The sequence below is a fragment of the Staurois parvus genome, unplaced genomic scaffold, assembly GCF_062004578.1.
Source record: "Staurois parvus isolate SC_StPar_1 unplaced genomic scaffold, SC_StPar_1.0 ptg000564l, whole genome shotgun sequence".
In the NCBI taxonomy this organism is placed as follows: domain Eukaryota; kingdom Metazoa; phylum Chordata; class Amphibia; order Anura; family Ranidae; genus Staurois; species Staurois parvus.
Genome location: NW_028318360.1, coordinates 741,438 through 766,507, shown reverse-complemented (window position 1 = coordinate 766,507; position 25,070 = coordinate 741,438). Strand labels below are relative to the sequence as shown.

The following is a 25,070-nucleotide window of genomic DNA, read 5'->3' as shown; positions in this document are numbered from 1 at the left end:
CACTGTCACGGGCACTTTACATGACCAATCCGCGCCCAGCGCCTACTTAACATGCATAAATCTCTCCAATCGGCCTCCGAGTGGGCGTGGCTCTCCACGCTGTTGCTAAGCTTCGGCATCTCAATCGTTACCATCCCTCCTCAGTAGTTGATTGGGATCTGTCAACATTCTCTCGGACTCTCCTCCCTCTTTCGGCGTCCCGCCCCTCCTGGCATGACGCTGGAGTCCGCCATTCGCTAACAAGAAAGTGAAAACCACGCCTCCCCTCCGCCTTCGTGCTGTGATTGGCCGGAACGCACGCCCGTCACTCCCTGTGTCAATCGGAGCTGTGCTGCCGTTTAGATGGACTAAGAAGTCCCTAAAAAGCGTCTGAACTCCTTGTAGTTCGTCCCACTTCGTCTTGTTTTCATTTTTTTTCCTTTTTTTTCCAGCCGAAAGAGTTTTTATTTTTATCAATAGAGATAATCTAGTTTTACATCTATATATATATTATATATACATCTATTTATATACACTCAACTATGGAGTTGAACTCTCTGTTAATTCTTCTGGAGGCAGCTGAATATTTGGAGAGAAGAGACCGAGGTATTTGATTTGTCAGTGGCTGGGGGTGCTTGTCTTTTCTGGAGGGGGTGGGGGGGGGTTGTTTTGATGGTAGATGGGTGGAGGGGGGGGGGGGTCTGAGATGGTGACACTGCAAAGTCATCCTCCACTCACTTCTGCTGTCCTCAGGACTCTGCACAATGCATGTGCTGCAAAACCATGCACACCCTCAGGGGCTCCCCTGTACTGACCTGGACTGATGTGTCATAGATCTATGCACAGCCCTTTCGTTTTGTCATTGCATGCACCTCCTTTTCCTTTTGCAACCCCCTGATCTAGAATTATTTCTGTAGTCTTGGCTTTATTGCACTTTCCTTTTGCAAACACCTGAACTAGATCTGATAAAGATCAGGCTTTGCTGCACTCTCCTATTGCAACCCCCCCTGATCTAGATTTAAAGACCCGGGTTTATTGCACTTTTCTTTTGCAAGCCCTAGATCCAGAATTACCTTTAAAAATCCATCTTTATTGTACTTTCCCAATGCAAACCCAAGATCCGGAATTATCCCTAAAGATCCGACTTTATGGCACTTTCCCAATGCAAACCCCCAGATCCACAATTATCCCTATAGATCCAGCTTTATTGCACTTCCCTATTGCAAGCCCCAGATCTAGAATTATCTCCAAAGATCCGACTTTATTGCACTTCCCTATTGCAAGCCCCAGATCTAGAATTATCTCCAAAAATCTGGCTCTATTGCACTTCCCCATTGCAAACACCTGATCTATAATTATCTCCAAAGATCTGGCTGTATTGCACTTCCCTATTCCAAAACCCAGATCTATAATTATCTCCAAACATCTGCTCTATTGCACTTCCCCATTGCAAATCCCACATCTAGAATTATCTCCAAAGATCCGGCTGTATTGCACTTCCCTATTGCAAACCCCAGATCTAGAATTATCTCCAAAGATCCGGCTTTATTGCACTTTCCTATTGAAAACCTCACATCTAGAATTATCTCCAAATATCTGGCTCTATTGCACTTCCCTATTGCAAACCCCAGATCTACATCTCTTGTGAAAAATCTGGCTTCATTGCACTTTTGATTTTGCAAACCCCACATCTAGAATTATCTCTGTAGATTGGGCTTTATTGCACTTTACAATTGCAGACCCCTAGATATAGATTCTTTGTTAAAGAGATGGCTTTATTATTATTTGCAATAAAGTTCAATCGGTAGAGATAGATCTAGATCGGGGACTGCAAAATCACTTATCTACGGGGCGGACTGACCATTCGAGCACTCGGGCACTGCCTGAGGGCCCGGGGTCAGTAGGGGGCCCCATGAGATGCCCCTGGTACCTTTTTCATAGGCTTTTTTGAGTGTGGGCAAGGACACAGAGGCCCCATGATCCCCTATTGTCCGGGGGCCCCATGAGTTGTCAGTCCACCCCTGCTTACCTATTTCAAACCCCAGATCTAATTCTGTTGGTAAAGTTCTGGCTTTATTGCCCTTTTCTTTTGCACACCCCAGATACAGCATTATCAAGACCCAGCTTTATTGCATGTCCTATTGCAATCGCCCAGATCTGGATCTATTGTTAAGATCCAGCTTTATTCTGATTTTGCAAATGCCAGATTCAGAATTTCCTTTGAAGATCCAGCTTAGTTGCATTTTCCTATTCAAACCCCAAATGTACCTTCAAAAACTCGATTTGATTGCACTTTTACTTCTGCACACCCCAGATCTATATCTATTGTTATTTCTTATGTTTTTGCAGACCCCCAATCCAGAACAATCTCTATAGAACCAGACTTTATTGCACTTTGCTTCTGCAAACCCCAGGATTACTTTTAAAGATCCATTTCCCTATTGCAAACCTCTAAAGATCTGGCTTTATTGCACTTTGCTGTATAGTTGCAGCCATGTGACCTTCATATTCAAATCTGCAAATAACTGTCACTTTGGGTTTTTTTTGAAACGTAAGAATCTTGGTGTGCGATCCTCATGTGTGTGGACATGTCAGGGATGTGTCATGACATTGTATGTAAACATCAGATGCATGTGTGCTGTAGGTGTATGGGACGGGCAGGATGGGAGATGTTTGCTTTGCGCATTGGTGCACATGGCACGCTGCAAGTTGATACAATATGCACATTCCGAGCTCTTCGGTAAACACAGCTGATCAAGCATGAAGTATGTGCAGTAACATGTGTGGAGACATGTGCTGCGTTGTCTGGTGTATGTGCCTGTCAGATGAGATTGTCATATTTGCACACATTGGATGGGCATTGTCTCATGTGTTTGTGTGTCAGATCAGCCCCCCCTCCCCCCATCTCCACGTTGGGTTGATGTCAGATGCCTGTGTTTGTTTTACTCGGCTGTCAATCAGAAGAAGTGACATCACCCCTTTCTGTTAGTTCGGGGGGGGGGGGGGGGGGGGGGGATCATGTGAGATGTATTCTCCTTGTTGGTGTACTTTATACTTCTATACTCATCATATACTTAGAATGTAATAAACAGACACCCTCCACTTTCTTTTTTTCGTAGAAGCAGAACATGGCTATGCATCCGTTTTACCTTTCGACAGTGATTACTCCTTGAAGAAAACCAAAGCAGCCTCACTAAATAGAAAATCGCAGAATAACAGGTAACTAGAGTACACCCCCCCCCTCTCAATTCCCCTGCAGCCCCCCTGACAGCTAAGAGATCCTGTGCAATCCATGGGGGAGGTGCTGGGGGCCGTCGCCATTTTTTCCTGCCTGGGCTTGGCTCTGTTTTGATCTCATATAAACACTGCCACGCGTACACCATGCATGCAAGTCCTGCTGTACTCTCCCCTGTTGCTCGCTCTCACACATCCAGGCAGAATGCATTCCTCCTCTCTGCTTACACACAGCCACCCTTGCTTCCTGCACTGCACTGGATCACACCCATACAATTCCAGCAGCTCACCCCCAACCCCTCCTGTACTTGTACACAATCTTCGCTGTCCTCTTCCAACTGATCTCACTCAGATAACTTCTTCCATGTTCTCCTTACACGCCTTGTGTACAGCTACCTAAATTAGAACGCTAGGCTTAGTGCATGGAAGTGTGCACGGCATGGATTGCAACATGCAAATCAATGTTCCTGTTTGTAGTTTTATCATTGGTCTTTGCTGTTTGGTTAACCCTTTCTGCTGTTCAGGGTGGTGCTTTCTTTTTGTTACTTTGCAAACATGTATATCCACTGGCTGTCGATTTAGGTTTCTTTTTATATTCTGTACACTCGTTACATTGTTGCGTTTTGACGCGCGCTTTGGTCAATGACTGTTAACGCCGTCCACTTCAACTCTCAGCCCTGGTTCACACTGATGCGGTGCGGAATTCGCAGCATTTTCTGTTCGAATTCCACATCAGAATCACACCCCATTCATGCGAACCACTGCGGGTGTGTGTGTTAACAACACCCCAAAAGCGGTCTGCAAAACGCAGTGCGATGTGCAGAATCGGATCGCATAGGTGTGAAAACCCATGCAATCCAAATCTAATGCGGGTTCAAATGGTCCTGAACAGGGGCGGACTGCTAATTCATGGGGCCCACGGGCAATAGGGGATCATGGCGCCCCTGTGTCCTTGCCCACACTCAAAAAAAGCCTATTAAAAAGGTACCAGGGGCATTTCATGGGGCCCCCTACTGACCCCGGGCCCTCGGGCAGTGCCCGAGTGCTTGAATGGCCAGTCCGCCCCTGGTCCTGAACCTTTTTGGTGCGGTGCAATTAAAGCCATTCAAAATGTATGGCTCTAATCGCACTGTACAAAAATTGCATGTGATTTGCACAGGAATGCTTTTGGTGCGGTGCGATCTGACCCGTATAAAATGTATGGCTCATAATTGCACGTACACACAAATCGCATGTGATTTGAACAGGAATGCGATGCGGTTCCTGTGCGAATCACATACGACATATGGCACCGCATCAATGTGAACCCAGGCTTTTGGTGTGGGTGCGGTGCGATCTGACCCATGTAAAATGTATGGCTCATAATTGCACACGCACACAAATTGCATGTGATTTGAACAGGAATGCGATGCGGTTCCTGTGCGAATCACATGCGATATACCGCACCGCATATATGTGAACCCAGGCTTTTGGTGCGGGTTAGGTGCGATCTGACCCGTATAAAATGTATGGCTCATAATTGCACGGACACACAAATCGCATGTGATTTGAACAGGAATGCGATGCGGTTCCTGTGCAAATCACATGCGATGTGCCACGCCACATGAGTGTGAACCTAGGCTCAAAGGGAAAAATGCACGTTGACGCACGCCAGTAACACATGTTGAAGCACAAAGCAATTGCGTATTGACGCAGGACAAAAAAACCCTGCAAATCTCCGCACAAGTTGCAAAACCCTAAAGCACTTGTTCAACTTTCCATAATAAAAATAAGGAGTGACGCAGTAAGGCTTTTGCAATACATGTCTGGCAGTGGGGATGTAGCCGGAAGCCTTGCACCAAATTCATGGAGTCAATCAGACTTTTACATTGCTAGTACCAGCGCATGCAACAAATTCATGTATTTTATTTGCTACACTATTGTTGCGACAAATTCATAAAGAAATATTGACATCTGTGATAAGGAAAGTGGCGGTAAATAAGACCTCTTCAGTGTTGGAGTAAATTGTGTTGCACTTGCAGGTATTGTGTCACATAGCAAGTTGCACCATTTGTCGCACCACTGCAAGACAGATTTCTTTCTTTTTTTTTTTTCTTTAATAAATAATTTTTATAACAAATTTAAAAAAAAAAAAAAAAAAAAAATAGCGAGAGACTGTTACAAATCAATGAAAGGGTGATTTGGGTGAAGGGTGACAATCCATGCAGCTTCTGCATGGATTGTCCTGTCCTGCAGCCAGCAGACTGTTAGAAGTCAATGACAGGCAGACAGATGCAGCAACGTACAGATCTTCAGGAAACCAGCAGACTGTTAGAAATCAATGACTGGCAGACAAACGCAGTACCCGCATGGATCTTCCCACAACCAGCAAACTGTTAAAATCAATGACAGGCTGACAGACGCAGTATCTATGGGGATCTTCCCACAACCTGCGGACTATTAAAAATTAATGACATGCTGACAGACGCAGTATCTATGGGGTTCTTCCCGCAACCTGCAGACTATTAAAAATCAATGACAGGCTGGCAGATGCAGCATCTGTATGGATCTTCCTATATCCAGCAAACTGTTAAAAATGAATGACAGACATACAGACACAGCATCTGTATATATCTTTCTGCAACCAACAGACTGTTAAAAATCATTGACAGGCTGACAACGCGCAGAATCTATAAGGATCATCCCTCAACCAGAAGACTGTTAAAATCAATGACATGCTGACAGGTGCAGTATCTATGGGGATCTTCCCACAACCTGCAGACTATTAAAAATCAATGACATGCTGACAGATGCAGTATCTATGGGGATCTTCCCACAACCTGCAGACTATTAAAAATCAATGACAGACTGACAGATGCAGCATCTGTATGGATCTTCCTATATCCAGTAGACTGTTAAAAATGAATGACAGACATACAAACACAGCATCTGGATAGATCGTTCTGCAACCAGCAGACTGTTGAAAATCATTGACAGGCTGACACGCGCAGAATCTATAAGGATCATCCCTCAACCAGCAGACTGTTAGAATCAGTGACAGGCTGACAGACACAGCAGCTGTACAGATCTTCCTGCAACCAGCAGACTAATAAAGATCAATGACAGGCCAACAGTCTGTACAGATCTTTCCACATCCAGCAGACTGTTAAAAATCAATGACAGGCTGACAAAAGCAGCAGCAGCTGTGCAGAACACTTGTCACTCCCAGGTCCATAATCAGTACGTGCCCTCTGTGCCCGTGTGAGCCTTTACATTCACTTTGATACGTTGGTGATGAAAATAAACCAGCCTTGGTTAATGCCTGCTATCTACTCCAAATTGTAAAGTGAACAACACATTGAATTGTGTGTCCACCCATGTCAATAACGCAGGCTGGTGCCTAAACAAAAAGCAGATTTTCGCATGACAGCGCACCTGCGTAACGCTAAAAAACAAAAAGCATCTCTATGCACACGCATTGATCTAAATGGGTCCTTAATAAACTACCCTCATTTAAGAAAATGTTGGACAGAAGTCAAACCTGCATGCCGTAATGCTACCACGATCTACCATCGCGATTTCTTTAATTAAATCTACGTCATAACTCGCTGATATTGGCCGAATAAGCCTGCAGTGTTTTTCTAAGCTGCTAAGGAATTGTGATCCTGTCATCTTTTTTTTTCTCATGTCAAGTTGCATTGCTGCGGTCACAATCAGGTTACATTTGGTAAATCCGAACTTTAGAGAGAATTTGATTTTCATTTGAAAAGCCATTAGGTTTTTTTTTTTGCGTGCAGTGGTATTAGAATAACAATGTTCCTGCCAAACCCAGAAAAGAAAAAAAAAACATGGCCTAACAAAGACTTTTACTGCTGTTTTCTTTTCCTTCTCTCTTTCTTTTTTTTACTCTTTACAATATACTAGATGTGGATTGCACTCATGAAATTAGTGTGTCTATACAAGCTCTATAGGTAATATATATATATATATATACACACCACACAGAATATATATATATATATATATATACACACAGAGTATATATATATTATTATTATACAGTATTTATAAAGCGCCAATAGTTCGCTCAGCGCTGTACATTACAAAGGGGGACAGAACAATACCAATACAATGCAAAACATGAGGGAATTGAGGGCCCTTACAATCTAGGATATATATATATATATATATATATATATATATATATAAAATACATACACATATAGGCCAGTTTTGCATTGGTGTTGTCTGACTAAGAACAATAGACTTGTACTTTTCTGCTCATACTATTAAACAATTAAACTGATCATAGTTTGACTTTCTGTTTTATATATATATATATATATATATATATATATATTCCTAGATTGTAAGCTCGAAAGAGCAGGGCCCTCAATCCCCTCATGTTTTGCATTGTATTGGTATTGTTCTGTCACATGTTCTGTCCCCCTTTGTAATGTACAGCGCTGAGCGAACTATTGGCGCTTTATAAATACTGTATAATAATAATATGGCTTTTATTGCTCGCAACCTTTTCTTGTGCTTCTTTTATACTACAAAGTCTTTTTTTGTGACTGGTGCTTGTTGAAGTCAGATAGAATTATAATAAGGGTGGTAGAACATTGTGAGTCCTGAAGAAATAATTGCATACTTTTTTTTCCATATGTGGAAGTGGAACCTATAGCTATATATACTTTATATCAGAGGACACATCACTTTATTTGGTGCCACGCCGATGTACAGAATACATGTACAGGCGTATTTGACTCTAGGCGTTTCTGTGGGCCAGGTTTCTGAGCACCGTATTTGCTATGATTGGAAGCCTTTATGCGTAGAATTTTCTTGGCAAGATAGGTCACCAGGTCTTTGCTCAACCATCCCAATTGTCCAGACTTGGTACCAGTATGCAAACTCCTATAAGACGTGTAAATTGCCAATACACTCAGTGTTGATGGAGTAATCCCTCCTGCAGCGCTATTGTGTTCTGCTGGTCGGGAGTCTTCCCTTCCAGCAGAACACAATGTAAACACAATGTAATCACAATGTAATCACATGCAAAATATCCGACAGGCTGGTTGTACTGAAGTCGATCAATAGTTCAACTTCAGGACATCCTGCACCTACATGGATCAAATTTTGGCTAGTCCCTGCTTAACCGGCTGAGATTCTTTTTGCCTATGGCTGGCTTATTTATTATTTATTTCAGGTACTTATATAGCGCCGTCAATTTACGCAGCCCTTTACATACATATATTGTACATTCACATCAGTCCCTGACCCTCAAGGGGCGTACAATCTAAAGTCCCTAACTCACATTCATACATACACATACTAGGGACATTTTTTTTTTAGACAGGAGCCAATTAACCTAACAGCATGTCTTTGGAGTGTGGGAGGAAACCGGAGTAACCACGCAGTCACAGGGAGAACATGCAAAATCCAGGCAGGAGGTGCCGTGGCTGGGATTCGAACCAGCGACTCTAGTACTGCCAGGTGGAAGTGCTGACCATTTAGCCACTATGCTGCTTAAAGCCTCTTTTACAATTGCGGTTGGGGTGGGGTGTAAAAATGCATGGATGAGCTATGTTTTTAAGCTGCAAAGGCAGCAGACGGAGGGTTCATGTATGTCATGGCTACAATGCTTTGCATCACGGGCCCTGGTGATCTGGTCCCTGGGGTCCTTACCCTTACTACTCCCTGACAACTTCCCCTCCCCCTTTTTACCCTCCTGATCCTTTTTTTTATTACTTTTCTTTTTCTCGTAATCTTCCGTGCTTACTTTACTGGTTTTAACACACTTGGTGTATAACAGTCTACTTATTTTAGCTCCCACAGGAGCAATTTTGAGGTGTTTAGCTCTTTGGATCTTTGAGCTTTGCTCTTCTAGTTCATTTTTTGATGGAAAATAAGTACAAAGGCAAGGCATAGACCAGGAGGTTGTATTACATGATAGTCTTCCAGGTGTCCTAGAGCAGTGATGGTGAATCTATGACACGTGTGCCAGAGCTGGCACGCAGAGCCATTTCAGTGGGCACTCCAGGAAGATGAGCGCACACGGACCACGCACACTGACCGGCCATCCAGATCTTGTCCACACTGCACCCCCCATCGAACTACATCTTCCACATGTCTCTGGGGCCAGGGTGGGCGTGGATGAGAGGAAGCGGCTCCCACATGGCTCTGGTGCCAGCGGTGACATATCCGGGGATGGTTGTGGATGAGAGGAAGCGGCTCCCACATTGCTCCGGTGCCAGAGGCAACATTTTCAGCTTGGATGGGAATGAACTGCCGGGTTTGAAGCCACACTGACACTGCCGGAGGTGAGAATTACTGCTTGCCAACCGTGCTATAGCCGAAAGACGGCTACAGCGCGGTTGTCTAGTTCTGGGAGGGCGTCCATGGGCATCCTCCCAGAACATGCCCCCTGCACATCCCCAGTGGCACGCACCTGACGCTGTCAGTGATGAGGTAAAAGGCCAATCACAGTGGCCTTTTACCACGTGAATAGCTGTGTCATTGAACCCCAATGTAAATACAGTTGTCGGTTATTGGTTGCACTTTCTTCATGCTGTCATCAGTGCCCAGCAGTGCCGCCCAACAGTGTCATTTGTCAGTGCTGCCCAGCAGTGCCGTGTGTCAGTGATGCCCATCAGTGCCGCCAGTCAGTGCCGTCTGTCAGTGCCTTCAGTTGGTGCTATCAGTCAGTTCTCCTTATTAGTGTCCATCATTCCTGCATATCAGTGCATCATCAGTGCCTCCTCATCAATGCCCACCAGTGCCACCTCACTAGTGCTACCTATCAGTGCCACCTCATCAGTGCAGCTTCATCAACGCACATCAGTGAAGGAGAAAAATTACCTGTTTGCTAAATTTTATAATAGAAACAAAGAAAACCTTTTTTTAAAATTATTTTTTGCTCTTTTTTCATTTATAGCACAAAAATAAAACACCCAGTGGTGATTAAATACCACCAAAAGTAAGCTCTATTTGTGAGAAAAAAATTATAAAAATTTCATATGGGTACAATGTTCCGTGCAATTGTCATTCAAAGTGCAACAGCGCTGAAAGCTGAAAATTGGCCTTCGGCAAGAAGGGTATAGAAGTGCCTGGTAGGCAAGTGGTTAATTGCAGTGTTGGCACTTTGAAAGAAGTAAATTGGTTTTGTGTTGAAGTTTGGGCACTCGGTTCGCCATCACTGTCCTAGAGGGTTACAAATATGTATCCTTTATATGCTGATGTACAAGGCTTGTTTCCTGCAAGGGAACCGTTGCTGGGTTGAGGCAGTGCCTGGTGGAGCCAACTGTACATCACAGAAAAGGCAGGAGGATGGAATCCTTCACAAGCCTCTGAGCTCCGTAGTGTGCACATTAGATACTCATTCTTTAGTTTTGCCATGAGTGATATTTGGAAAAGTTTGGAGGCTCTTTCCATCTTTACTTATGAGCTCACAGATCAAGATGTAGCGGTGTATTAGAAATCATCCTGTTTTAGTAATGTCTTCAGCTAAAGCAGAAGTTTTTTAGGCCAGTTTGTTTGTGGCATTTCATGTCCTGATGTGACTCTGAGGTCACAAGGAAGGGCAGACATCTACCACCCAAGTTTGAAAAAAAAAAAAACGTACCACAGGCAAATTTTGCTGTCATAAAACTGTTCCAAGAAAATGAAAACCATTTGTTCAAACCAATGTAAAGGCAAGTGTTGGTGTTCCCCCTAGCAAACATCTTTCATTTTCTAGAATGTATTATAAAAAGGATTGCCAAAATCATGTAAATTACTATATAGAACACTCCTATCTTTGTGTAAATACACTGTATTGCCAAAAGTATTGGGCCAGCCCTCCAAATCATTGGATTCAGGTATTCCAATCGCCTCCATGGCCACAGATGTATAAAATCATCACCTAGGCATGCAGACTGCTTCTACAAACATTTGTGAAAGAATGGGTCGCTCTCAAGAGCTCAGTGAATTCAAGCGTGGTACTGTGATAGGTTGCCACCTGTGTAATAAGTCCATCCGTGACATTTCCTTGATACTAAATATTCCACGGTCAACTGTTAGGGGTATTGAAACAAGATGAAAGCAACTGGGAACAACAGCCACAAAGCGGTAGGCCACGTAAAATGACAGAGCGGGGTCAGCGCATGCTGAAGCGCATAGTGCGCAGAAGTCTCTAACTGTCTGCAGAGTCAATAGCTACAGACCTCCAAACTTCATGTAGCCTTCAGATTAGCACAACAACATTACATAGAGAGATTAATGGAATGGGTTTCCTTGGCAGAGTAGCTGCATCCAAGCCTTACATCACCAAGTGCAGTGCAAAGCTTCGGATGCAGTGGAGTAAAGCACGCCACCACTGGACTCTAGAGCAGTAGAGACTTGTTCTGTGGAGTGACAAATCACGCTTCTCCGTCTGACAATCCGATGGACATGTCTGGGTTTGTCAGTTGCCAGGAGAATGGTACTTTCCTGACTGCATTGTGTCAAATGTAAACTTTGGTGGAGGGGGATCAAGGTGTGGGGTTGATTTTCAGGAGTTGGGATTGGCCCCTTAGTTCCAGTGAAGGGAACTCTTAAGGCATACCAAGACATTTTCATGCACCCAACTTTGTGGGAAGAGTTTGGGGACTGCCCCTTCCTGTTCCAACGTTACTGCGCACCAGTGGACAAAGCAAGGTCCATAAAGACATGGATGAGCGAGTTTGGGGTGGAAGAACTTGACTGGGCTGCACAGAGTCCTGACCTCAACCCGATAGAACACCTTTAGAATGAGTTAGAGTGGAAACTGTGAGCCAGGCCTTCTCGTCTGACATCAGTGCCTGACCTCACAAATGCACTTCTGGAGGAATGGTCCAACATTCCCATAGACACACTCCTAAACCTTGTGGACAGCCTTCCCAGAAGAGTTGAAGCTGTTATAGCTGCAAAGGCGGGCCAACTCAATATTGAACCCTACAGACTAAGATTGGGATGCCATTAAAGTTCATGAGCGTGTAAAGGCAGGCCGACCAAAAACCTTTGGCAATATAGTGTACTTTTCACCTAGACAGAGCTGTACTTCTAGACCAGCTTTCATTCTTGGCTGTTTTTGGACAGTAATTAGTTATATTTTTTATTTAACATGAATCTTATTATGACAGTTACATGAATTGCATTTATGTGAAACGAGGATGATTAGAATTGTTGGCTCTACACAAATAAAGTTAATGTAACTGTGTCAAATGAGGTGAGATGAAGCTTGGAGCGCTGCTCCAAGCGAGAGGACAGGTTTGATTCCACTAGTAATCAGAAGTTGGGGTGTTCAAGCTCACTCATCCAGAGATGACAAAATCTATAAACATGGCGAGTGCTGCCTCCCAACCCAACCGGAGTGTAAGTATGGATGTTAAACAGCCTCAGCCAGTTCTGCTCCATTATCCATACCCCCTGATAAGTCATGACTAAGCCCCTGGTGGGTGGGGTGAAAAGTGTAAGTGACATGGATTGCGGAGCAGCTCTGGCCGGGGCCGTTTTGCATCCATTCTTACACTCCAGTCTGGTTGGGAGTGTGGTGCTTATAGATTTTGCCACTGCTGTATCAAATCAGTTGTTCATTAAAAGTAATAAGTAGTTAAGCGTTGCTTCGGATCCCAAACACGGCACTACCTGTGTGGAGTTTGCTTGTTCTCCTTGTGCCAGCGTGGGTTTCCTCCCCGGTACTCAAGCTTCCTCCCACAGTCCAAAGACATGCTGGTATGTTAACTGACTCCTCTCTAAATTGGCCCTAGTATGTGTATGAATGTGAGTTAGGAACCTTAAATTGTACGCTCCTTGTGAGTTAGGGACTGATGTGAATGTACAATATATGTAAAGTGATGTGTAAATTGATAGTGCCTGTAATAAATAAATAAATAAATAAAGTGCAAAAGTTCCAGCAACACTTTCTACGTTTATTAGGTATTAACCAAATGTACTTCCTGAGTGGAGTATTGAGGGATCTACTGCTGTCACAAGGAGACCATTGCAGTTTTCTAGACATATTTAGGTTGTGGTAGGAAGGGTATGAGTGGATTTAAAGGAATGGTAAGTATGGGTTATGGGTAGAAGGATGCAGGGGGTAGGGATGAGAAGGACAGCTGCAGAAAAGAAAATAGGGGATGTTGGTAGGTTGTAGACAGAAAACTAGGAATGGGTGGTTATTGCAGCAGAGGGTCAGCTACCTATGTAAGGTGTCATAAATTCATCAGAGAGAACCAGTTCGGGGTGAGTGGTTAGGAAATGAGTGATACCTCTCTGTAAATGAAAAGATAGCCAGTAGTTCTGTGTTTCCTTGAATTTTACCCTGGTTGTGAAGTGACTGGGTGAGATCCTCCATGAGCATGGTTTTGTCTGGAAAACCAGTGTTGGATTGCTGGTGGTGCTTTTTGTCTCCAGAGAATAGGAATACAGTCTCTGCCTGCATTGATATGATGGATCAGGAGACAATGTTTGTATTTCTTGACAGAGATTTGTTGAGGAGTAGGTGTGCTGAGGGTTCCCTAGGTTGGTAACTCTTAAGTTCATGGCTGATTTGTTTTATCTCCAATATTACAACAAATATGGACAACTCTAGAAAATAAAGTACATAGTAGGGTGCAGAATACAAATGTGCATTCAACTCCTTCTATTTTTCAAGGGAGGAGGGGGCCAACAGGTGTAGTAGTTGGGGTCCTTTTTCATCTGGACAGCAGTTTACACCCTGCTTCTTGGATTTTGCTAGAAATCGACAATTTAAGAGTAAAAAATATGAGTTGGTCCACCTATTGTGGTTTGAATGTAAGGGAAAGTAGTGTATTTGGCCTCCCTAATAGGGAACTAAACTTACTACAAAAGAATGTTGGGACCATATGGGACCCTGACTGTGTTGCTAAGCTGTGCTTATCAGATCTCGAACAGATGGAAAGAAGAAGTAGTTCCATGGTCAATATAAATATCAAAGGGTAGAATGGCCAACCCTGGTGAGTGCCATTTGTAATGTCAAAGGGATAGGGTCTCGTTTATCCTGAAAGCAGCGAATGGGAGGGAATACATGGCTTGTAGCCAGCATTTCATATGTGTGCCAAGGCCTGTATGGGCAAGGGATTCCTGAAGGTACTTTCAAATGACCCTATTAAGGCTTTTTCTGCATTCAATGATAGTAATGCTGATGGGGTTTTGGAGGAGGCAGCATGATGAATGAGATTATGTACTTCCATGGTAGTATCTCATGTCTCTTGCATATGGACAAAACCAACCTGGCCTGGGTGGATGAGACAGGGAATGTGGAGCAGAAGTCTGTTGGCTAGGATTTCGGTGAACGGTTTGAGCTCAGTATTGAGTAGTGAGGTAGGGCATTAGCGGGCACAAAGCGCCATATCTTTTCCTTCTTTTGGGACCACTGTAATGTGAATGCTGAAAGTGTCCTTCAGGATGGAGTGTCATCTATAGCAGTGGTCTCCAAACTGTGGCCCTTTGCCTACCTTTATCTGGTCCTTGAGGCACCAACAATGGGGCATAATTCCTGCCACTGACATCAACAGTGGGGCACTATTCCTTCCACTGACACCAATGTTGGAGCATAATTCCTTCCACTGACAAAAAAAAAAAGCACTATTTTACCCAACAACACCAACTATTTCACCCCTGATTTATCTTTCCCCTAATACCAGAGATCTGGCATTGTTTACTCTCACTGGGCACAGCACACCCCCCCTAAAGTTTGGAGGACAGTAAACCGGCTCTTTATTTAGAACATTTGAAGGCCCCTGATCTATAGCAAGACATTGAAAGCTTTGGTGAATTCGGATTAGCAGGTAAAAAGGAAGGTCTTAGAGATCAGGTATTGTAACCTTACATGAATCTTTGCTGTTCTTGTTTTAATAATGGCCTTTTTTAAAATCCTTGTTTCTCATAAAACAGGTTCCTTTGTGATTCATTGACCATGATGTGTGCTTTCCAAAGTCTTGTGTTTTTCCCTGTGTTATTTTTTTTTTTCTTTATCGATTTAAGAGTTGGTGTTACATTGAAATTATAGGATAAAGCTGGCCATAGACTAGTTGATTTTCAAATGAATGTTTTTTTACAAACATTAGAGTACATTAGATGTAGAGTGAATGTTATTCAAAAGTACTCCAATTTCGTTTGCTTCTAACATTCAATTTTGGAATGAATGAAGTTGATACAAAAACGTATTCACATTAGAAAAATGTTCCATCCTGTACCTTCAAGTGCCCAAAACTTTTGACAATATAGTGTATGTGAACCGGCACTTATGCTCGGTACACACTATAAGAAAATCATATGAAAATTGTCGTACAAGGACCGATCGTTCGGTAATCGGATCGTTAGTACATAGCTTTCGAGAACCGATCACGACAATTCGTGCGACAATATTCAAAGGGACAAGCGCAAAAATTTTTCTTGTACGATACCGGATCGTACAATTTTCGTTTAATCAGTACGGTAGTCATCTGAAAATACGATACAAATACAATACAATACATGACATCACTTTCAAAATTCTTTACTTTCATAGGAGAATTTTCGTATCTTTAGTAACCTTTTCATTTTCGATGTGCGAGTAGCAGGTGAAAAAAAAATGGGTGATCGTTCGTCCGATATTCTCATCGTGTGTACGGGGCTCTACCCCAGGTTCACACCTAAGCATTTTGCAGAAACGCACTACAGTCCATTTAACATAATTTCCTATGGGACAGGCTCACATCCCCTTTTTGGAAAGGGTCAGGAACATTTTTAAATGCAAAAAGTTGCATTTTTGGTTCTATAGACTTCAATGGAAACGCTGCAGAAAAGCATGTAGTGCGTTTTTACTGCGGTTTTTATGCGTTTTTCCTTGTTTTTGATGCGTTTTGCATTTTAAATCTGCCTAGCAACAAGAAAAGGGAAAGCAAAACGCATCAAAAACATGGCAAAAACACATTAAAAACACATGTGCAAAAACGCACCACAAAACACACTGCAGAAACGGATCAAACACAAACTGCATAGGTGTGAACCTAGCCTTAGTCTTGTGGCCTGAATTGCCAAAGTGTAGTGTTGAGTGAGGTGCGCGTTAACCATCCAGTCATATCCCAGAGAAGTTATTCTTTGTTATTCTTTTAAATTATCCTTCACAAGAATGGATATTTGAAGCAAGCACAGGGTCGCTTCACTTTACAATTTTAGTAAATCATGTTCCTGGTATGTGCCAGGACACAGAAAAATCAAGTCTTTTTGTGATGGAGGAGGGGTTGTTTGTGCCTTAGTCCTGGGAATAGTGCCATGAATGCACTCTATTCTCCTAAATCTCTGTAAAGAACCACTACCCCTGTAAAATGGAGTATTCTGATAACAGCATATTTAATGATATTATTCACTATACAAATTAAGGTTTTTATTTCACATTCCTTTTCTACACCTATACATGCAGGCCAAGCTGTCCAGCAGAAGTGGCAATGAGGAGGGTTGAGAAGAATTCCCATGAGATAAATCACTTTTTTTTTCCTGGATCAGCTAAAGCAACCCTGGCAGTGTTATAGCTTGCCCAAACCCGTCACTGTCACTTTTGTTAGACAGATTGATCTTCTTGTACATGTGGGAAATAAATAGAAATAGAGGCATGTTAAAGGACAAGTTCACTCTTTATTTAAAATGGTTCTAAAATCGGGTGGTGCGGCTGCAGATTCACACAAAAATACGTGCAGCCACACCACCCACACAGAGGAATGCGGACCCGCGGGTGGGTGCCATTAATTCTAATGGCATGCTGCCCGCACTGGAAATCGCAACCGTACTGGGAACCGATGTTCCTGTGCGGGCTGCGTTTTTGAAAGAATGCAGGGACTTCTTCCCTGCGAGTCCCGAGACACGGGGAGTCCATTCAAATGAATGGGCTCTCGTGCCCGCGCAAACCGTGGCCCGCAGGAACGTGGAGATGTGAACCTAGCATTAATGCATTCTGCATTAAGGTAAAAAAAACTCCCCACTACTTGTCCTGCTACACCCCCCTCATCGCTAAGCTGTCATGCCCAGTGCCCACACTACAGAAGCCGGAAGACAGCGCGCCGCTGGATAGAGGAACAGGTAAAAATAAAAGAAACATGAAACTTGGCAAAGAGCCACAGTATACAAAATATGATAAGAGGCAAAGAGCCGCATTCATTTTGGCTGGGAGCCGCACGCGGCTCGAGAGCCGCGTGTTCGCCACCCCTGCTTTAGTGTAATTTTGTATTTCAATGTATTTATTAATTTATAAACAGTTTAAGAAGACAGAAGCAACAAAACACGCCCACGCAGGGGCCATCAATTGCACATAAATAAATAAAGAAAACAGTGCTCTAACACCAACAGTTAGTGTCATTTTAAGCCCCCTTTCCTAGGCCCTTAAAGCCTAACTCCGGGCAAAAAGAAAGTGTGCCTGCACTGCACAGGTTAAATGCTCATTTTGTCCAGGGGAGAGGAGAAAGCTGTAAACTCACCTGATCCTCTGCTCCACCGGCAAACGGCACTCCCCCACGATCCAGTGGTGGAGTGTTTCTGATGTTCTCACGTCCAGTGCAGGTCTATGGGCATGATGAGATGAAACAGTCCACTGCACAGGACAGCTAGGCTGCAGAGGGGGCAGGAGCCACAAGGACCGGTCTTGTGTGGAGAGGATTGGAGGATTAGGTAAGTATATCTCCAATCTCTGTTCTTCAAATCCCTAGACAAAAACAAACAGTTGACCTGTACAGTGAGGGCACGGCCCCACTGCATGGGAAAACCTTTTTTTTTTGTTCGGGGTTGGGCTTTAAAATACATTAAGCTGAACCATCCTTCCCCAAGTGCATAGTTATCTCCTCCAACAGCTTCCTGCGTCTCATAAACACAGTGCCAGGCTACCCGCCTATGTAGTAAACATCCACAGACTTAAACGAGACGTTGCTCCAGCAGTACAAGTACATACATATCAAGTCTATGGGACACAGCAGTGGCATCCATAGAATCCTGATAGAGAATTACCCAGAGATTTGGCTGGGTAGCCTTACCATTATTCTTGCATAGCAGTACAGCCTCCTCTCCTGTTTTGAAATTTCAGATTGCATTGTATACTGCGAGCTTCTCACAGTGTGCATTAGAAGTTTCAAAACTTCAGATAGAGCATGCCTCCTTTCCTGGCAGAAGGACATCCCACATCATTTAGCGCTTTCCATTCAATTTGAATGTCTATGGCCCACCCTGGCATGAAGGATCAGCATCACATATGAGTATTTCCTAGGGTGGTGTGCATGCAAATGTGGTCTTTCTAGGATTGCCCACTTCTCCAGACTGACACCCACCCAATCAGACATTTGGATATTTGAATATTTGTGTTAATATTTGTTAGGAGTTGGCAGAAAAATCCAGCATAAAAATGCTTGGTCTGGAGCCTATTTACGCATGTTTATATGTGCTTATGCAGATATGGCATTAAGGGTCAGTTCACACCATGTCCACATCTGAATCGCACAGGAACCACATGCAAAATGCACTACATTTGCGATCTACAGCAGGTGTCAATAAAACTTACTGACACCCCAAACACAGGTATGTTTGCCCGCATCAGATTGCATTGTACTTTCTTACCATGCAATCCGGTTTCAGTGCTCTTGGGCCCCGGCTCACACTGATGTCACACTGTCAGCCCGTGTGCATGAGGCCTTAATCACAGCTAATATGCTTAGGGTAGGGGTGTCAAACTGGCAGCCCTCCAGCTGTTGTGAAACTACAAGTCCCATCATGCCTCTGCCTTTGGGAGTCATGCTTGTAACTGTCAGTCTTGCAATGCCTCTTGGGACTTGTAGTTTGGCAACAGCTGGAGGGCCGCCAGTTGGACACCCGTGGCTTAAGGGGTCAGCCAATAAATGGGTGTCAGTTGGGTCGGTTAATCTTTTGAGGCTTTTATGAACTCCATGTCTGTCCCTAGTCCTGAAGGTGAGGTGGCTTAAGGCAAAACAGTGTTACCCATGGTTCGATGGTTGGCCGGTCTATATTGTAAATGGCCTCATTTACCAGCGCGCTCTGCATTGTATATTTGTGACTTTCTACCCACCCTTCCGGGAAGTACGTAAATGTTCCCATACTGAGCGTGCTCTTTAAATTCAAACTTTGAGTACACCTATACTAGACCCATAATGATAGGAGTGGTGGCAAAGAATTGATCGTTGTGCATTTGCTATAAATTCAGCTTTGTAAAAACCATAATAGAAGATGGGTGCTCTGTACACTGTGTATATATAGAACAAGATGGCTGCTGGGCTCACCCTACCATGACCATAGCTGCCTATCATGCACAGCTCATAGCAGCTTTGTAATAGAATCAATGCCAGCAGGGAAGCCTGAAGACAGTTTTTTCATGTTTAGACCTAGCCTCAGGGGTGTACTATGAGAACTTCTCTTTGAAATATTCTTTCTCAAGATTTGCTTTTTTTTTCCCATAGGAGGATAAAATGAAGAACTTTTGCAAATCCAGTACAGATGCTTCAAATATGCCTAATATTCAAGAATTTGCACTGCAGCAGAATTTTAGATAGACAATCACCATGCACAGCTCTGATCAGAAGGCAGAAGGTGGAAGAACCACACACTGGAAGCCATCATCTATACAGAAAGGTGAAGAGCCCCATGTGTGGGGCAAAACATGTCAGAGGGTTGTAGTCAGGAGGAGCTTATGCTGAAGCCATATCTTAACCTTTCTGTATAGTGGTTGGGTTCTGGTGTGCAGCACTTCCACCTTCTCCTGCACCTACAAATGCGCTGCGGGCTGAGATGCGTAGAGGTATCATTCAATATGAATGGCAGCCCTGAGCATGCGATTCCTGCACCCACAGCCAGCCCACAGACTGCGGGCAAGTGTGAACCAAGTATTAAAGTGGTTCTTAAGGCTAAATGCATAAATCTAAAAAACCTTCAGTGTGCAGCACCCCCCTCAGCCACCTCTAATACTTACCTGAGCCTGATCCAGCAATATGCACAAGAGCTTTGGCTCTCCCAAGTCTCTCCCTCCTCTTTGGCTGAGACACAGCAGCGGCAGCCATTGGCTCCTGCTGCTGTCAATTAAAGCCAGTGAGGAGAGAGCAGGGGGTGGGGCTGAGCCTCGCTCGGTGTGTCTTATAGACACACAGAAGTGGCTCAGGTGTGAGCAGGTATGAGTGCCCCCAGAGCAAGCAGCTTGCTCTGGCGACACTCAGCAGGAGGAAGGAGCCAGGAGTGCTGGCAGGGGAACCTGAGAAGAGGAGGATCGGGGCTGCTCTGTGCAAAACCATTGCACAGAAAAGGTAAGTATGACATGTTTGTTATTTATACACAAAAAAAAATCTTAACCTTTAGTATCACTTAAGATTTGCTTAGAACAGTCTTTCTCAACGTTTTACCCTACAGGTACCCTTGAAATAAATCTTAGGTCTCAGGGAACCCTTGCAATTCATTGGGGGTCTGTGAGAAAATGCTACTTAAATTGGTGGTAAAAATGACATTCTTACAGCCAGATTAAAACTTCATTAATGTCGTGCCAATGGCTTTGCCATGTGGCAATGGCTCTGGAATGAAACCGGCACCATAAAAAGGGAAGCCAGCCAGCCACAGTTCAAGGAACCCCTAGAAACCTATGGAGAAACCAGGAGGAGACTTGCTTCATTCACTTGTTGGATCCAAATGATGGCCAGGCTAACATATTTAGAGGAGTTCAGCAATGGCTGCATATTTCGTATCTCAGGCTATGGTGAAAAATCAGAGTATATGGTTCTGCTTGTGAATAAGACTGCATAGATTGTAGGAAGACTATACAATGGAATAATCCCAATATACCTTAGTTATGTGTTCCCATTTACACAGCTTACCTAAAAATAATTATTTTTTTAAACATTTCTTACCTTTTTAGTTGTTTTCATTGTAGCAGGCCTTTTGGCAGACTGCAAGCTGCTTTTACAAAGTTCGGGACAAAGTGAGGACAGGTTTAGTTTCCCTCATTAACATACAATGTACCACCTAAGCATTTAGATCTTTAATCCTTTGTTAGGACAGACAGGGTGCACATCAAGTTTATAACTGGTAATGGGATCTGCAGGCACATCACAGACAGGGTTAATTATGGTAACCATAACGTTCAGTCTCCTTAAAAAATAAGTAGTTCTTTGCCCCATCCTCCTATGTGCTGTCTGTGGCTAGCTGTGAGGTCAGACAGGGCACCCCTCCTCCCTCCATGGCTGTCTGACAATGCAACTTACAAGTAGAAGGTGGCTTTGGCTCATTTTTCTGTCTTTTCTTTTTTGTCATTTCTCTTGCCCTTCATGGCTGTCTAACTACAGAGCTTACAAGTAGATGCAACTTTGGCACTTTTCTCTGTCTCCAAGCACCTGTCCTCCATGGCTGTCCAACAACTCAGCTTACAAGGAGATGGTTGCTTTGGCATGTTTCTTTGTCTCCAAGCAACTGTCCTCCATGGCTGTCCAACAACTCAGCTTACAAGGAGATGTTTGCTTTGGCACTTTTCCCTCTCTCCAAGCAACTGTCCTCCATGGCTGCCCAACAACTCAGCTTACAAGGACATGGCTGCTTTGGCACTTTTCTCTATCACCAGGCACCTGCCCTCCAAGACTGTTTAGCAACTCAGCTTGCAATGAGATGGTTGCTTTGGCACTTTTCTCTGTCTCCAGGCACTTGCCCTCCACGGCTGTCCAACAACATAACTTACAAAGAGATGGTTGCTTTGGCACTTTTCTCTGTCCCCAAGCACTTGCTCTCCATGGCTGTCCAACAACTCAGCTTGCAAGGAGATGGCTACTTTGACACTTTCTCTGAATCCAATCACCTGCTCTCCATGGCTGTCCAACAACTCAGCTTGCAAGGAGATGGCTACTTTGACACTTTCTCTGAATCCAATCACCTGCTCTCCATGGCTGTCCAACAACTCAGCTTGCAAGGAGATGGCTACATTGACACTTTTCTCTGACTCCAAGCCCCTGCTCTCCATGGCTGTGCAACAACTCAGCTTGCAAGGAGATGGCTACTTTGGCACTTTCTCTGAATCCAATCACCTGCTCTCCATGGCTGTCCAACAACTCAGCTTGCAAGGAGATGGCTACATTGACACTTTTCTCTGTCCCCAAGCACTTGCTCTCCATGGCTGTCCAACAACTCAGCTTGCAAGGAGATGGCTACTTTGACACTTTCTCTGAATCCAATCACCTGCTCTCCATGGCTGTCCAACAACTCAGCTTGCAAGGAGATGGCTACTTTGACACTTTCTCTGAATCAAATCACCTGCTCTCCATGGCTGTCCAACAACTCAGCTTGCAAGGAGATGGCTACATTGACACTTTTCTCTGACTCCAAGCCCCTGCTCTCCATGCCTGTGCAACAACTCAGCTTGCAAGGAGATGGCTACTTTGGCACTTTTTTCTGTCTTCAGGCACTTGCTCTCCACGGCTGTGCAACAACACAACTTAAAAGGAGACGGTGGCTTTGGCGTTTTTCTGTTTTCAAGTACTTGACAATCGTCATATGAGGAATGAAGGGGGAGGTTGGCTTGTAAGTCAAAAGGTTCCAGGCAAGCAGGCAAGTATTTGGATAAAAAAGACAATTGTCTGTCAAAGCAGCTGTCTTCTTGCTAGCTGCGTTGTCGGACAGCCTTGGAGGGAGGAGGGGCGCCCTGTTTGACTTTACAGCTAACTTTAGAAAGCATATAGGAAGATGGCACAAAGTACTACACCTACTTTATTCCCTGGGGAACAGAACACAATATCATTCGAAGTAAGACATCTTTAACATTACAAAACAGTGGGAAACTTCAGTTTTGGAGTTTTCAGAAAAGAGAAAGAAAAATTATAAATTTGTTTTTATTTTTAAAACTTTTTTAAAGTTAGCTTTTCAAGTTCTAGTAAGGTACATTAGGTGTTATCCCGATTTGGCTACAAAAGTAGAAATACAAAGATGGGATGGGAGCATAAACATTATTATCGCTAAGCTTTACTGTCCCTGCTTTATCATTTCCATTACAAGTAGCCATGGTTTATTACAGCTTGTCAATGTCCCTGGATCAACTTTATCTATAAATGTTAGTATCCAGCTATATTCTGTGTATCTAGGAAAGAATCCAGGACTTTTTTGAAGCAATCCACTGAGCTGGCCAGAACCAACTCTTGAGGGAGTCTATTCCACATTTTCACAGATCTTACTGTGCAGAAACCTTTCCGTGTTTGGAGATTAACCTCTGTGATGACCTCAGGGTGAATAACTCTACACCGAGTTCACTATATGAACCACTGATGTATTATACATGTTGATCATATCCCCCTTAATCTCCTCTTCTCAAGAGAGAATAAATTCAGTTCCTCTAATCTTTCCTCATAGCTGAGCTCCTCCATGCCTCTTATCAGTTTAGTTGCCCTTCTCTGTACTTTCTCCAGTTCCCCAATGTTCTTTTTGTGAATTGGTGCCCAAAACTGAACTGCATATTCCATAGTTTTTTTTCTTGACATATTTGGTATCTATTTGCTCGCCTTCATCTAATTTTTTACATTGTAGATGTTATTGTAGTTGCATGCTCTAAAATTTATGTAGGTGTATTTTTATTTAATTTAGCTTTGATAAAAAAAGTAGTGCTAATATCATGCAAGATAACAAATTACAACTATCTACAGAGTCTCTAAATTTTATAATGTTTTGGAGATTTTCATTAAATTTCAGGACTAAAATGTGCATTTAAATTTGAGTGTAAAAACACCAGGGATTGTTGATTCAGGGAATATCCGATTGCCTCCATGGGGATCAGGAAGGATTTTTTTTCCCTCGCAGGAGCAAATTGAATGATGCTTTAAAGCAGGGTCTCCAAACTTTTTAAACAAAGGGACAGTTTTTGGTCCTTCAGACTTTAAGAGGTCCGGAGTGTGGTCAGTGGGTGTATAAAATGTTTCAGGCCCAGCATCAGTGAGAATAAACATGGCCTCAGGGATGGTGGTCAGTAGGGAAGGAAGGAATAGTGCCCCAAGGGCCAGATAAAGGCTAGCAAAGGGCCACATCCAGCCCTTGGGCCGCAGTTTGGAGACCCTTGTTTTAAAGTATAAGTTCACCTTTTTTACAAAAAATAATAAATGCGCATTTTTTTGCAGATAAAAAAATGTGCATTTATTATTTTTGTTTCCGGAGCCTCTAAAGCATTGCACCAGCCATGAGCAGATCACTGGTGCCATGCAGGTCTCCTGTCAGTATATCTGCTTGTCCGTACGGGATGTATGGGCAAGCAGAGATAATGATAGGAAGAATCGATGAAGATTGTCAACTACAACCTGACAGCTGCAAAGAATGACGTGGCTGTCCGGGCGGGCGGATCCCCACACAGCCGCTTTTTTTTTTAAGTGTGACAGCTAGCGGGGGTGAGAAGATCTGTCCTGAATATGGGTGTAACATGTAACATGTTACGAAAGGTGAACTTATCCTTTAGTGGGGGTTATGCCTTCCACTGGATCAACAGTGATTCTAGGATTTGGTATATGGAGGTTCTCTATTGGTTGAGCTAGATGTATTTTTTTTAATCTAGCAAAGGCAAATAGACTGTGCACTTTGCAAGTGAAGTTGCACTTTAAAAGGGAACTTGCTCCAGAGTTTAATAGATAAGGGGAAGCTCTGCTGACTTCCATCGTCCAATCATGTGCAAGCAAAAATGTTTTTTGTTTATTTTCCTTGGGAATTCTTTTCAAAGTGAAGCTTTGGCTCATTTAGTAAGCTCTTGAACAAATTCCCTTACGGAATGCAGCTGCACTTGCAAAGTGCACGGTCTAGTTGCCTTTAGTAAATCAACTCCTATGTAACCATAGGGGTTACATATCCTGGTTGTACCACTATGGAGTATTCTTAAATTTCCTGAAGAA

The 25,070-nt window shown here is 43.5% G+C and overlaps 1 protein-coding gene across 1 annotated transcript in view; it reads left to right on the top strand.

Annotated features, from left to right (window-relative positions):
- The first annotated feature begins 348 nt into the window (after positions 1-348).
- Positions 349-25,070, top strand: part of MXD4 (MAX dimerization protein 4) — a 135,891-nt gene continuing 111,169 nt past the window's right edge. The window contains exons 1-2 of the mRNA XM_089691526.1: positions 349-585; positions 3,099-3,198. Coding sequence (XP_089547652.1) covers positions 522-585; positions 3,099-3,198 — 164 coding nt within the window. The 5' untranslated portion in view covers positions 349-521. The remainder of the gene's footprint in view (positions 586-3,098; positions 3,199-25,070) is intronic.